This window comes from Microcaecilia unicolor, chromosome 11, assembly GCF_901765095.1.
Source record: "Microcaecilia unicolor chromosome 11, aMicUni1.1, whole genome shotgun sequence".
Classification (NCBI taxonomy): domain Eukaryota; kingdom Metazoa; phylum Chordata; class Amphibia; order Gymnophiona; family Siphonopidae; genus Microcaecilia; species Microcaecilia unicolor.
In genome coordinates this window covers 50,626,260-50,639,029 of record NC_044041.1, presented here as the reverse complement: position 1 = coordinate 50,639,029, position 12,770 = coordinate 50,626,260, and the positions used below count along the sequence as shown (strand labels likewise).

General features: G+C 48.2%; 1 protein-coding gene across 3 annotated transcripts in view; it reads right to left on the bottom strand.

The window, feature by feature from the left end:
• PUS1 (pseudouridine synthase 1) overlaps positions 1-12,770 on the bottom strand; it is a 54,408-nt gene that overhangs the window by 25,912 nt on the left and 15,726 nt on the right. For all 3 annotated transcript variants that reach the window (XM_030217528.1, XM_030217527.1, XM_030217529.1), the window contains one exon: positions 12,366-12,468. In XM_030217528.1, the coding sequence (XP_030073388.1) occupies positions 12,366-12,468 (103 nt within the window). The remainder of the gene's footprint in view (positions 1-12,365; positions 12,469-12,770) is intronic.

The following is a 12,770-nucleotide window of genomic DNA, read 5'->3' as shown; positions in this document are numbered from 1 at the left end:
CTCTTTCACTTGCCAAACAGGACTACTACATCAAGTTAACAAATTATCTTGGCTCAAACCCTCATCGTCGCTGTGCTACAATGAACTCTCTCCTCAAAGTGCCTTCACTGCCAACTCCCCTTTCACTTTCTCCCCAGACTCTGACTGAATACTTTCACAATAAGGTTCACTTGGTGGAGATGACTTGAATTCTCAACCAAGCCACCTCCACCTCCCCTTCCCTCACAGTACATTCTCTCAACCCTCCTTCAATTCCTGCCTCCTTTTCTTCCTTTGCTGAAATCACTGAAGAGGAAACAGCACATTTTCTTTCCTCTTCAAAACTAACTACCTGTTTCTTTGATCCTATTCCCACCCATCTACTTAGCACTCTCTCTCCTACTATCATCCCTTTTATCTGTCATATCCTCAATCTTTCACTTTCCACTGAAACTGGTCCCGATGCCTTCAAACATGATGTTGTTACACCACTCCTCAAAAAACCTTCATTGGACCCTACCTGTCCTTTGAGTTATCGCCTGCCTCAGGGAGAAGAGAGAGAGAGAAAACTGTTTGCTGAAGCCCTGTAAAAACAGTTATATTTGATAACTGGTGAACAGCTATATATGTCCTGATCTTCCCAGGTACTTTCTAGAAAATATGCAAATGTTAGATTTCTAATTGATTCATTTTTCAGTTACTTGTTACTGTTTGTTAATTGCACATTTTTTTTGTCCACTGGTTCAAGTTCTGAAATTAAACATATCTGTTTGTTCATTCTGCCCATCTGGACTGATAAAAAATCCTGGTGGTTTGTGTGTTGGGTCTGTGAGTGATTTCTGGGAACTGTGGGACCACTGGGAGTATGGCTCCAGTAACCTAGAAATCACTGGGGATAATTGGAAAGTGGGAGACTTGCCTAGAGGGGGTTGTAACCCAGTCGGCATGAGGAGGGTGCCAGTATAGAGCATACGCAGCAGGTGAAAGTGGACCTGAGCTCTGCTGGGGATAGACCCTCTGTGGCCCCATGGTAACCCCAGGTGGGTGGCTAGGCGTTTCATGATAAAGATCAAGTTTATCTTTCCCCCTAATCTAACCTCTCCTCTTCCCTCATTCTCTATTTCTGTAGATAACACTCTCATCCTCCCTCTCATCAGCTTGTAATCTTGGGGGTCATCTTCGACTGCTCTCTCTCCTTCTCTGCACATATTCAACAGACTGCTAAAACTTATTTCCTTCTCTATATCATCACCAAATTCATCCTTTCCTTTCTGAGCACACTACCAGAACACTTATCCACACTCATCAGCTCTCACTTAGACTACTGCAACTTGCTTCTCACAGGCCTCCCACTAAGTCATCTCTCTCCCCTTCAATCTGTTCAAAATTCTGCTGCATGACTTATATTCCGCCAGTGTCGCTATGCTCATATTAGCCCTCTCCTCAAGTCATTTCATTGGCTCCCTATTTCCGCATACAGTTCAGACTCCTCTTATTGACTTACAAGTGCATTCACTCTGCAGCTCCTCAGTACCTCTCCACTCTTATCTCTCCCTACACTCCTCACCAGGAACTCCGTTCATTGGATAAATCTCTCTTATCTGTACCCTTCTCTTCCACTAACTCCAGATTACGTTCCTTTTGTCTTGCTGCACTATATGCCTGGAATAGACATCCTGAGCTTGTACGTGAAGCTCCATCTCTGGTCATCTTGAAATCTAGGATAAAAGCCCACCTTTTTGATGCTACTTTGAACTCCTAACCCCCTCACTTGTTCAGTACCCATGTTTTATCATTCCCACCTTAGTAACGCCCTTATTTGTCCTGCTTGTCTCTCCTAATTAGATTGTAAGCAGGGACTGTCTCTTCATGTTCAAGTGAACAGCGCTGCATACGTTTAGTAGTGCTACAGAAATGATAAGTAGTAGTAATTCTATCAGTACTCTGGGATAAATACCATCCAGTCCAGGCGACTTGCTACAATTTGTCAAATTGCACCATTACATCCTCCAGGTTTATAGAGATTTTATTCAGTTTCTCTGACTCGTCAGCTTTGAATACCATTTCTGGCACTGGTATCTCTCCCAAATCTTCCTCGTTAAAAACTGAAGCAAAGAATTCATGTAATCTCTCCGCTATGGTCCACAGTTGAAGAGGACCAGACCTGACCCCCACAGAGGTCTCTGCTGCCCCTCCTGACTGCCAGGCATGAAAGAGGGCCCAAATAAACTCTGGGAGAGACCCCATGGTCCTCCAGGGTAGACGCTCCCCCGCAGTCAGGGCAGCACTGCCAGAAGTACACTGAGGACTCAAGAGCAGCAGGAGATCTGAAGCGCAGGAAACGCCAGCAATGGAGTCCGTTCCCGCCAAAACTGCCACGGCAGCCGCTCCAACATCCGTGGCCAAGTCCGAAGTTAAAAGAGGAGCTGCCACCACCTGGGAGGGTTCCCGAACCCTGCTCTCCTCCTGCGAACCCAAAGATTTGGGCTCATCACGTAGGCGGCAACGTGCCCACAGAGTCTCTACCCCCTGGCAACTGCATGCCTTGCAACGGTAAAGCTGCGCTGCCATGACCACGTGCTCCTACCAGCCACACAAGGGACTGACCTGACCACTGCAGAGTCGCTACTCCCCCTCGGAAGGTGCGCCGACTGTAGCAAAGGCGGCTGTCTTTGTTCTGATTTTATTTTTTGTGTGTCAGCTCCAAACAGTTGCAACTGAATGCAGGCGGCTTTCCACGCTCCTAGTGACAACCAGGGCCGAGTTAAACAGTCTTCCCCGCACACAGGCGGATGATGTCCCAGGAAGAACAGCTAAGTTCCCACTCCCCCCAAAGTATGCAAGCCAGAAACCTTCCCAGGCTGCCAAAGCTAACCAAAGAAAGTCGAAAACCAGACCCCCCACCACCACCACAGGCCAGCTGCAGACCAGCTGCAGACTGCAGAGGCTGCTTGATCACCATCTGCTGGAGACTGAGGTGGCTAGCAGAGGAAAGGCACAGGGCTTATCTACGGATCTGATACGTGTGTTCTCAGTCTCCATCTGCTGGTAGGCGAGCATAACCTAGGTGTCAGTGCTAGATTGGTCTGGAGGGCTGACAAGGAATGAAATCTTACTGGGTCCTCTCTCTCTGTTCCCTACGATGGAAACAAAAAGGCAAGGGCATGGGAAGTCTTCCTTTAGTCTACAGGAATGCACACAGGTTGTGCACGTGTGCACATCAAGAGTAATGCTACAAGAATAAGTGCACACATTAAAAACCTAAAGAAGAAGGAAGGAATCCAAGATGGTACTGTACTAGGAGGACGTGTTTCCAGTCCCTCCCGATTTGCGCATAAAAATTATTTGTGGGGCCTGAGTGCACTTACCCAGTGAAAGCAGGGTGATAGTGGCCGAGGCAGTGAGAGATCGGGAGAAGTTGTTTTGAAGCTGCAGGAGGCAGTGTGCGGCGAGGACCAAGAGAGAACCGTGCCTGCACGTGGCAGACGAGGCGGACAGTAGTGCGCGGGAGTGAGGAGAGGCAGGCCCTGACAGGCAGGCGCGGCGAACTCCGAGTCAAGTGCGGAAAAGCGGAGAGCCGGTGAGGGGGCTGATAGCTGCAGCAGAGAGAGAGAAGTGAAGAGCGGCGATATCTGCGGGCTGTGGTTGGAGCTGGCGGTGGCCTGGGGACAGGTGGTGGTGGTGGTGCATTATCGAGGGGAGGAGGTGCTAGCCCAGTCTAGACGGCTGAACAAAGAAAAAAGTAGAATCATTGTCTCATTGAAGTGAGAGACCAGGAAGCTGCGGGGAGAGGAGAGCTGGAGTATTGAGAACTGTGAGTAGCTCTTTTAATGCCAGTATTGATAATTATATAGCCTGTTGCAGAGCTCAGTTGTGGATTGAGTGGAGCGAGTACAGTCTATAGAAGAAAGTGGCATACTGAACTGTATATTGAGGGGGACAGGTCCCTGAGGGATGCCACCAAAGAAGGGATTGGAGCGTTTTCGTTTTACAGCACAGCAGGGGGAAAAAAACTCTGGTGGCGTCAAAGGAGGCAGAGCGGAATTGTGCGGGTTCATCTTGAGTCCTGAAGGTGGGAGCCAGTTGCCGGACTTACGTATTCAGAAAGTGGCGGGTCCACAGCGAGAATCTCGTCAAAGAGACATTGTGGTGGGTTTGAAGGAGAGAATTTTGGCTAAAGCCAGGCAACAAAATGAAATTATCTGGAAGAATTGTAAAATTGAAGTATTTCAAGATGTGGACTGGTCTACATTGCAAAAACGTCTCTCTTTTCGAGAAGCCACAAAGTTTATGAGGTCAAAAGGGATTAGATACAAGTGGTTCTTTCCATTTGGGATGTGGTTAACAGTGGACGGCAAATCACGTAAAGTTCAGACCCCGGAAGAGGCTTGGTCAGCTTTGCGATCTTTGGGGTGCAGAGATGTTCCAGTTCAGACAGAGATTCGGGAAACTGTTGGAGAGCACAGAGCAGATTCGGCTTGGCAGAAAGTGGCGAAGCGGGCGAAGGCTTCTGACAAGCAAGGATCCTGAAAGCATACAGATTTGTGTGGACTGGTGGTGATTTGCTCAATTCTGTGGGGGAGTTGAGGGGGGGGGAGTGTGGGATATCTGAGTGACTGAAAGAAATGCGGGTGTAAGTAGGATGACGGATGCGGGTGTAAGTAGGATGACGGGAGGGATAGGGGTCAGCGTCGGAAAGGTTAAAGTTTTAGGAGGGAGCGTGGATTCCGAGTGTGATGGCTGATTTACTGAAAAAGAGATCAGTTGTAGGGGAGGGGTGGGTAGGGGAGGATAGGGGAGGGACAGGAGATAAGAGGGAGCAGAGGGGAGGGGAATTGGGGCAGGGGGGAGGGCAGGGAAAGTCTAAGGGGGAGGTGAAGGGATATGGGGGGGGGGGGAGAAGGATGGTGGGTTGTTGGTGGGCACATGGAATGTGAATGGGTTAAATAATCAGGGAAAGTGAAGTAGAGTATTTAAGGAGTTGGGTAGGCTGAGGTGGGATGTAACGTTTTTGAAAGAAACACATTTAAGACCGAGAGATACTCACTTGTTGCGTCATAGGCCTTTTCAGGAAGTGGTGGTACATCAGGGAATAGGGCCAAAAAGATGGGAGGAGTGGCTATTTTGATCAGACAAACTTGTGGAATTGTGATTAATGAGGTATTTTGGGATACTAGTGGACATTATGTGGGCCTTCGAGGGTGGCTACAGGGGGAAGAATTGACATTGATCAACGTATATGCTCCGAATATAGGACACCAGGAATTTATTCGCAAATTACATGAAGAAATTTCTGGATTTGTGAAAGGACAATATTGCCCCCGATGCAAGGTTAGATCATTCAGCAGGAGATAGGCAGCAAAATGGCCCTGGGAGAAAGGCGCTGCATCCATTTTTGAAGGGGTTGGATGTGGTGGATTGCTGGAGGTTGAAGCACGGGGTGCAGCGGGATTACACCTTTTACTCTCATGCAGCTCAGATGTATTCCAGGATTTATGGGCTATGGGTGCATCGCAATGGATGGCATATGGTGGGGGCAGCTGAGATAGAGACCATGTGTGTTTCTGATCATGCACCAATGTGGGTTAAATTACTGGGGTTGGGCCAATGTAGGCGGCAAGGATTTTGGAGACTTAATGAATCATTACTAGGGGATGAAAAAGTGTGGGAAGATATCCAGAACACTATTCGGGGATTCTGCCGGTTTAATGATAATGGGGAAGTAAAGGATGGGGTGCTATGGGATGCGTTGAAGGTGGTGGTAAGGGGTGTTTTGATTAAATGGGGGGGGGGCCCGGAAGAAAAGGGCAGTTGACATTGATCTTACAAAAAAGGTTATTGCATTTAGAACAGATGCACAAAAGGAACCCTTCTCCACAGGTATGGGCAGAATTAAAAGTGAGAGGGAAACTAGCGCAATTCCAGATGGTAGAGGTGGATTTTATGAGAGCTAAGTTGAAGCAACAATACTTTGAATTTGCTAATAAGTCCAGTGCAATTGTCCGGTTTCTCGCAGAACCTCTGGGTAGTGAGCCCTTGGACCACTGCCGCAGAGCGACAGCAGCAGGACAATCACCCAAACACAAGACAAGGTAAAATAGACGTACCGTCAATCCTAGACCAGGAACCACCGGACAGGAACTGCAGCTGAGGCAATACACGCTGGGGTCTCCAGACAGGCAGAAGACAGTAGAAAAGTCCAGAAGCAAGCCGGGTCTCTAGGCAGGCAGTAGACAGTAGAATAATCCAAAAACAAGGCGGGTCTCTAGGCAGGCAGCCGACAGTAAAAAAGTCCAGAAGCAAGCCGGGTCTCTAGGCAGGCAGTAGACAGTAGAATAATCCAAAAACAAGCCGGGTCTCTAGGCAGGCAGCTGACAGTAAAAAAGTCCAGAAGCAAGCCGGGTCTCTAGGCAAGCAGCAGACAGTAGAATAATCCAAAACCAAGCCGGGTCTCTAGGCAGGCGGCAGACAGTAGAATATTCCAAAAGGCTAGCAGGGTCAAAGCTGAAAACAGGAAGAAGCACTGCAACTAACTCTCATCAAAGGAAAACTCCTCTGAGGACCTCTGTTGCAAAGGCAAACCAGAAAGTTCCCAGGTGCTTGATAAAGGCACTCCCAGCTGAGGTCATGAAGAAGGGTGAGGCTCGACAGCAGAGCATGGCTTGGCAAGAACAGGATCCCGGACCGGATCTGGCTTGACTGGAATGGGACTCAGGATTTCCCCCCAGGCTTCAGGATTTTTCAGCCGGACAGACTTGACTGGAGCTACCCCAAAGCAAGCCCAGCATGGAATATGGTACCTCCCCCTCAAGGCTCCCCCAGTCTCCTCGGGTGTCTTGGGTCTCCAGGGATATCTTCGGTGAAACCCGCTGACAAGTTTAGGGAAATGATCAGGACCTAAAGAACTAGAGATTGGAGGCAAATCTCTGGAAGGCGAACAAGGCTGGACCGTGTGCCTATGGTTAGAATATCGCATGGGAACGGAACCACAAGCCATACCCGGGTTCTGTTTTATGGGTATAGTAGAAGAACTGGCATTGCGCGGAGCCTTCTTGGAACCTCCTCTGGAGGGGAGCATAGTCTTGGACGTAGTACAGGCTTCAACCTGAAAGTGTTGGTTAGGGGTTAGTATCCAAGCGGTGGCTGCGGTGAGCGCTGAAGCATCAGAATCCAGAGATTGGGAGTCACTCATATCAATCCATGCATCATCATTCAAGTCCAGCGGCTCGTCGTCTACCTTACCAGTATGAGGAACGAGACAATATTCCTTGCAAGACTTGCTAAAGTCCAGGATCTCAGCACTTCCCCAGTCAAAAGTCGGATTGTGCATTTGCAGCCAAGGTAGTCCCAACACGATGGGTTGTATGGCCGTCTGGAGGACATAAAGTAAAATCTCTTCCTTGTGGTCACCAATACGCAGGTGCACAGGACCTGTTTGTGTGCTGATGTAGCCCTGCGTGTTGCCATAGACTGAGAGTAGCGGAATGGTCTTAGATAACCTTTGTGTAGGAATATTAAATTGACGGACCACGGACTCACTTATAAAATTCCCTCCTGCCCTGGAATCCACAAAGACTTCAGTATGCTCCTCTCCTTGGTTTAACTCAAGTACTGCTGGTAATAACACTTGATTACAAACTAAGGCCAGAGACAAGCCCACTATGGTACCTGCGGTCAGCTTCTGATCTGAGGGTCCAGGTTTATTCGGGCACCGGTCTGCATAATGTCCCGTAACACCGCAATACAGAGATAGATTAAGGGTCCGCCGTCTCTGTTTCTCTTGCACCGTGAGAGAGGTATGACCTAGTTGCATGGGTTCTACTGGTGGTTGGGAGAGGACCTCCTGCGGATGAGGAGCCTGTGGTAAAACTCGATGACTAGGTGTCTTAAGCCCAATCTTTTCTAAGGAACGCCGTTCTCGGCCACGCTCCTGGAATCGAATGTCAATCAGGTTACAAAGTTTAATAAGGTCATCCAACTGGGTGGGAAGTTCCCGTCCGGCCAGCTCATCCTTAATTTGCGGTGCCAACCCCTGCCAAAAGGTCGCAACCAGACTTTCATTGTTCCAGTCTAATTCAGAAGCCAAGGTGCGGAACCTAATCGCATAGTCACCCAGGGTTTGTGTTCCTTGCTTGAGTCTCAGGAGGGCAGAAGTAGCAGAAGTAACCTTCCCAGGTTCTTCAAAAACTCGCTTAAATTGATCCAGAAAACCATGGAGATCATGTAGCACCGGATCGTCCTTCTCCCAAAGAGGAGATGCCCAGGCTAAGGCTTGACCAGACAATAGGGACATGATATAAGCTATCCGGGTTCTCTCAGTAGGGAAATCTTGGGACTGGAGCTCAAAAATTATTTCACACTGGTTGAGCAAACCTCTACAGTCTTTGAGATTACCATCATATCTAGGTGGTGACTTCAGACGGATCCCTGAGGGAACCGGAGCTCTTGCTGGAACTGAACCTGAACTTGAAGCATCTGCTGCTGCTTTTAGGGATGCCGACATAAGTCTCTCTAACTGGTCTATACGAGCCCCCAGGACATGGAGGCCGTTGTTCACCTGCGCCAGCTGCAGACTGAGCGCCTGCAAGACGGGTGACTCCTCCGAGCTCATGGCCTTTGCAATCTGTCAGGTTTCTCGCAGAACGTCTGGGTAGTGAGCCCTTGGACCACTGCCGCAGAGCGACAGCAGCAGGACAATCACCCAAACACAAGACAAGGTAAAATAGACATACCGTCAATCCCAGACCAGGAACCACCGGACAGGAACTGCAGCTGAGGCAATACATGCTGGGGTCTCCAGACAGGCAGAAGACAGTAGAAAAGTCCAGAAGCAAGCCGGGTCTCTAGGCAGGCAGTAGACAGTAGAATAATCCAAAAACAAGCCGGGTCTCTAGGCAGGCAGCCGACAGTAGGAAAGTCCAGAAGCAAGCCGGGTCTCTAGGCAAGCAGCAGACAGTAGAATAATCCAAAACCAAGCCGGGTCTCTAGGCAGGCGGCAGACAGTAGAATAATCCAAAAGGCTAGCAGGGTCAAAGCTGAAAACAGGAAGAAGCACTGCAACTAACTCTTATCAAAGGAAAACTCCTCTGAGGACCTCTGTTGCAAAGGCAAACCAGAAGGTTCCCAGGTGCTTCATAAAGGCACTCCCAGCTGAGGTCATGAAGAAGGGTGAGGCTTGACAGCAGAGCATGGCTTGGCAAGAACAGGATCCCGGACCAGATCTGGCTTGCCTGGAATGGGACTCAGGATTTTCCCCCAGGCCTCAGGATTTTCCAGCTGGCCAGACTTGACTGGAGCTACCCCAAAGCAAGCCCAGCATGGACTATGGTCACAAACGTGACAGCAATGTTGGCCCGGTATCTGAGGGCGAGAAGAGGGCGTTCCCTTATTCAGAAGATGAGGGATGAGAGTGGAGGATGGCACTATACTGATCTTGAGATAGGAAATTGTTTTGTATAGTATTATCAAAAACGTTATAGTGCATCAGGAGAACCACAGATGACAGATATGGCCCGGTTTTTGGATCAGATTCCTCTACCATGTTTGGACAAAGCTGAAAGAGCTCAGCTTGGGGAGCCCATTAGATTAGGGGAACTTCAAGGGGTGATAAAAAGACTCTCTAATGGAAAAGCGCCTGGCTTAGATGGATATTCTGCAAGGTTCTATAAATGTTTCATGAGGGAGGTGGGGGACCTCTTGGTGCGAGTGGGGAATGGTGTTTTGGAGGGTAATGAGCTTCCGGAATCCATGTCTGAGGCTGGGATAACTGTTTTGCCTAAGCCTGGGAAAGATCCAGTAGAATGCGGTGCCTATAGACCCATCTCCCTTCTGACTGTGGATGCAAAGATTGTGGCTAAGGTACTGGCTAATAGATTGGGCAATATGGATCAACTTCAGTAGCACTCTAGCCAATCAGGATTTATATCGAAGAGACAGGTAGGGGATAATATCAGGCTTACTCTTCATTTGATTTGGGAGGTGCAACGATCTCGGGATAGTACAGTTTTGTTGGCCATAGATGCTGAAAAGGCTTTTGACCGGGCGAGCTGGAGGTTCTCGCATGCAGTGATAAATAGAATGGGCTTGGGAGATAATTTTGGGGGTTGGCTTTCAGCGTTGTACACAGCACCAAAAGCGCGCCTTAACATTAATGGGGGTTACACCTCCTTCTTCCCAATAAGTAGGGGACCAGGCAGGGTTGTCCCTTGTCTCCACTCCTTTTTGCTATGTACATGGAACCATTGGCGGTATTGATAAGGCAACACCCAGAATTTAAAGGTATTAAGGTTGGGGGGATGGAACATTGAATTGCGTTATTTGCAGATGATGTGCTGCTTTATGTGGTAGACCCAGAGAGGTAATTTCCGCTGGTTTTGAGGATTTTTGAAGACTTTGAACAATATGCTGGCTTAAGAGTTAATATGGATAAGAGTGAACTCATGGGGATATCTTTGCAACACGGAGAAAAAAGTAGATTGAGAGCATTGTTCAAGTTTCGGTGGGCCAATCATCATATTCGATACCTGGGGATTCAAATTCCTAGGGACTTGGGTAGGGTGTATGGTCTCAATTATGGGAAGATAATAGATCAAATTCGGTGGGAGTTATCCCGATGAAAGGGATTGTGGCTATCATGGTGGGGGCGTATGGCTGTGGTGAAAATGAATGTGTTGCCTAGATTACTATTTTTGTTTCAGGTGTTACCAGTGGCAATTCCCGAAACAGATCTTGAAGCAATTGCAGTGTCTGATGGGACAGTTTATATGGGGGGGGGGGGGGGGGGGGGAGTAGGTATCCCCGTTTCGCAAGGCAAGTTATGTGGGGATCCTGAGAGGGGGGTAGAGGGGTACCTAATTTTGAATGGTATTACATTGCTGCTCAATTGAGGATGATTGTAGATTGGGAGAGGGGTATAACTAAGCCGGCCAATCAGTTGGAGCAGTCATGTAGCCCGCAAAGGCCACTGAGCTCTTATTTATGGACTTCTGAAGGAATGAGGGGGATATTGGCAGGGATACAGAACCCATATGTGAGGCATCTGCTTGAGGTGTGGGGAGAGAGGAGGAAATGGGGACAGTTGGAAGGGGTGTCGACACTGGCGCCTTTGCGATGGGAGCCAAGATTTGGGGCAGGGAGAGCAAATGCTAGCTTTGTGAGGTGGGAGCAAACGGGCAATGTGAATTTCCGAGCAGTATTAAAGGGAGGGAGGGTGAAGAGCTTCAAAACATTGTGTTCTATGTTTGGTTTATCAGGGGGTGACATGTTTTCTTACATACAGATTCAACATTTTGTGGGGGCACTGGGTTGGAAGGGGGGGAATCCATAGGACAGGGAGAGTTTGGAAAATCTGTGGCTTTTGTTGAAGAAGGTTCCCAAGCCAATATCAGTGATATATAAATTCTTGAGGGGATATGACCCTAAGCCATTTAGTTTTCAGGGGGCTTGGGAGGAGGATCTCGGTTATCGCTTTTCAGATCAAGAGTGGGAAGTTATTTGTGGGAGGTGCGGAAAGCCTCAATATGTGTTTTGGAGCAGGAAAATGCATATAAAGTTTTATCTCGTTGGTATTATACACCGGAGAGGTTGAGGAGGATGTACCCTGAGGCGTCGGATCTGTGTTGGAGGTGTGGTCTACAAAGGGGTTCCTTTTTGCATATATGGTGGACATGCCCCAGGGTGGTACCTTTTTGGCAAGGAGTTATGAAGGCCTTAGTAAAGTTAATTGGCTCATCTTTGGTGTGCAGCCCTGTGGTGTGTCTTTTGGGCTTACATAATGAGAGGGAAACTTGGGAGGAGCGGAAATGGCTGCGCTGGGGGCTGGGGGCAGCTAAGTGCCTCATAGCACAGTATTGGAAGAGGGTGGATCCCCCGATATTGAGTGCTTGGAAATGTAAATTGGGGTAGTTAATGCAAATGGAGAGAGATTAACAGCCTACCGAAGGGAGGGGGAAGGGAGGCATGAGGGAAGATGGGTCCGCCTACAACAGCGACTGACAAGTATTTAGGTTAATGAAGGTATACAGGGGGTGGGGTTGAGGGGGGAGGGAGGGGGAGAGAGAGTATCAAAGAACCACGGGGTGATTTCAGGTTGAGTGGGTGAGGGTGGGTTAGAATGAATGGGTGGGCGATGATGTATTTAGGGGCATAAGGTTGAGCTGGATGGTGGGTGGTGTTACGGTTATGATTTTGTTAATTGTTCTTGGTTGCAGTGGGTGCAAGGGGGAGTTAGTTTCAGAAATAATAATGTACTGGATTAGAACGTATGAACCCCTGCGAGGGTAAATGTAAGCGAGATGTGCTCTTGTTATGGAGTTATATACAATAAAAAAAATATTTTAAAGTGAAAAAAAAAAATAAAAATCTAAAGAATTCTAGATATTTCTTACCCAAAATTCTGATATCTGAAGGAAGATTATCATTAATTTTTTCCACAATGTCATCTATCAGCCAAACCTTCAGTGATACAATCTGGCCAGCTGCGGAAACCCCCTATACAAATACACAAAAATACACGACAGAAATTCATCATGCAAACATGATTATGCAAACAGATGAGGTCCAGGGACAGTGGTAGACTGGGGCCCGGGATGAAGAGCAGGAAAGACAGGAGTTGACATTCTATCATGCTGCAGCAGACCAAAGGTCAGATGGGAGGCAGCAATTGCTGCAGCATCAGATCAAAGCACATGAAAAAGCAGAAGAGAACATGTGCTCCCAAATTCATGTGATTTTCATAGTCCTAGGAGCATTTAAGTTTCTTACAACAAAGGGAAAATTAGGTTCTTACCTTG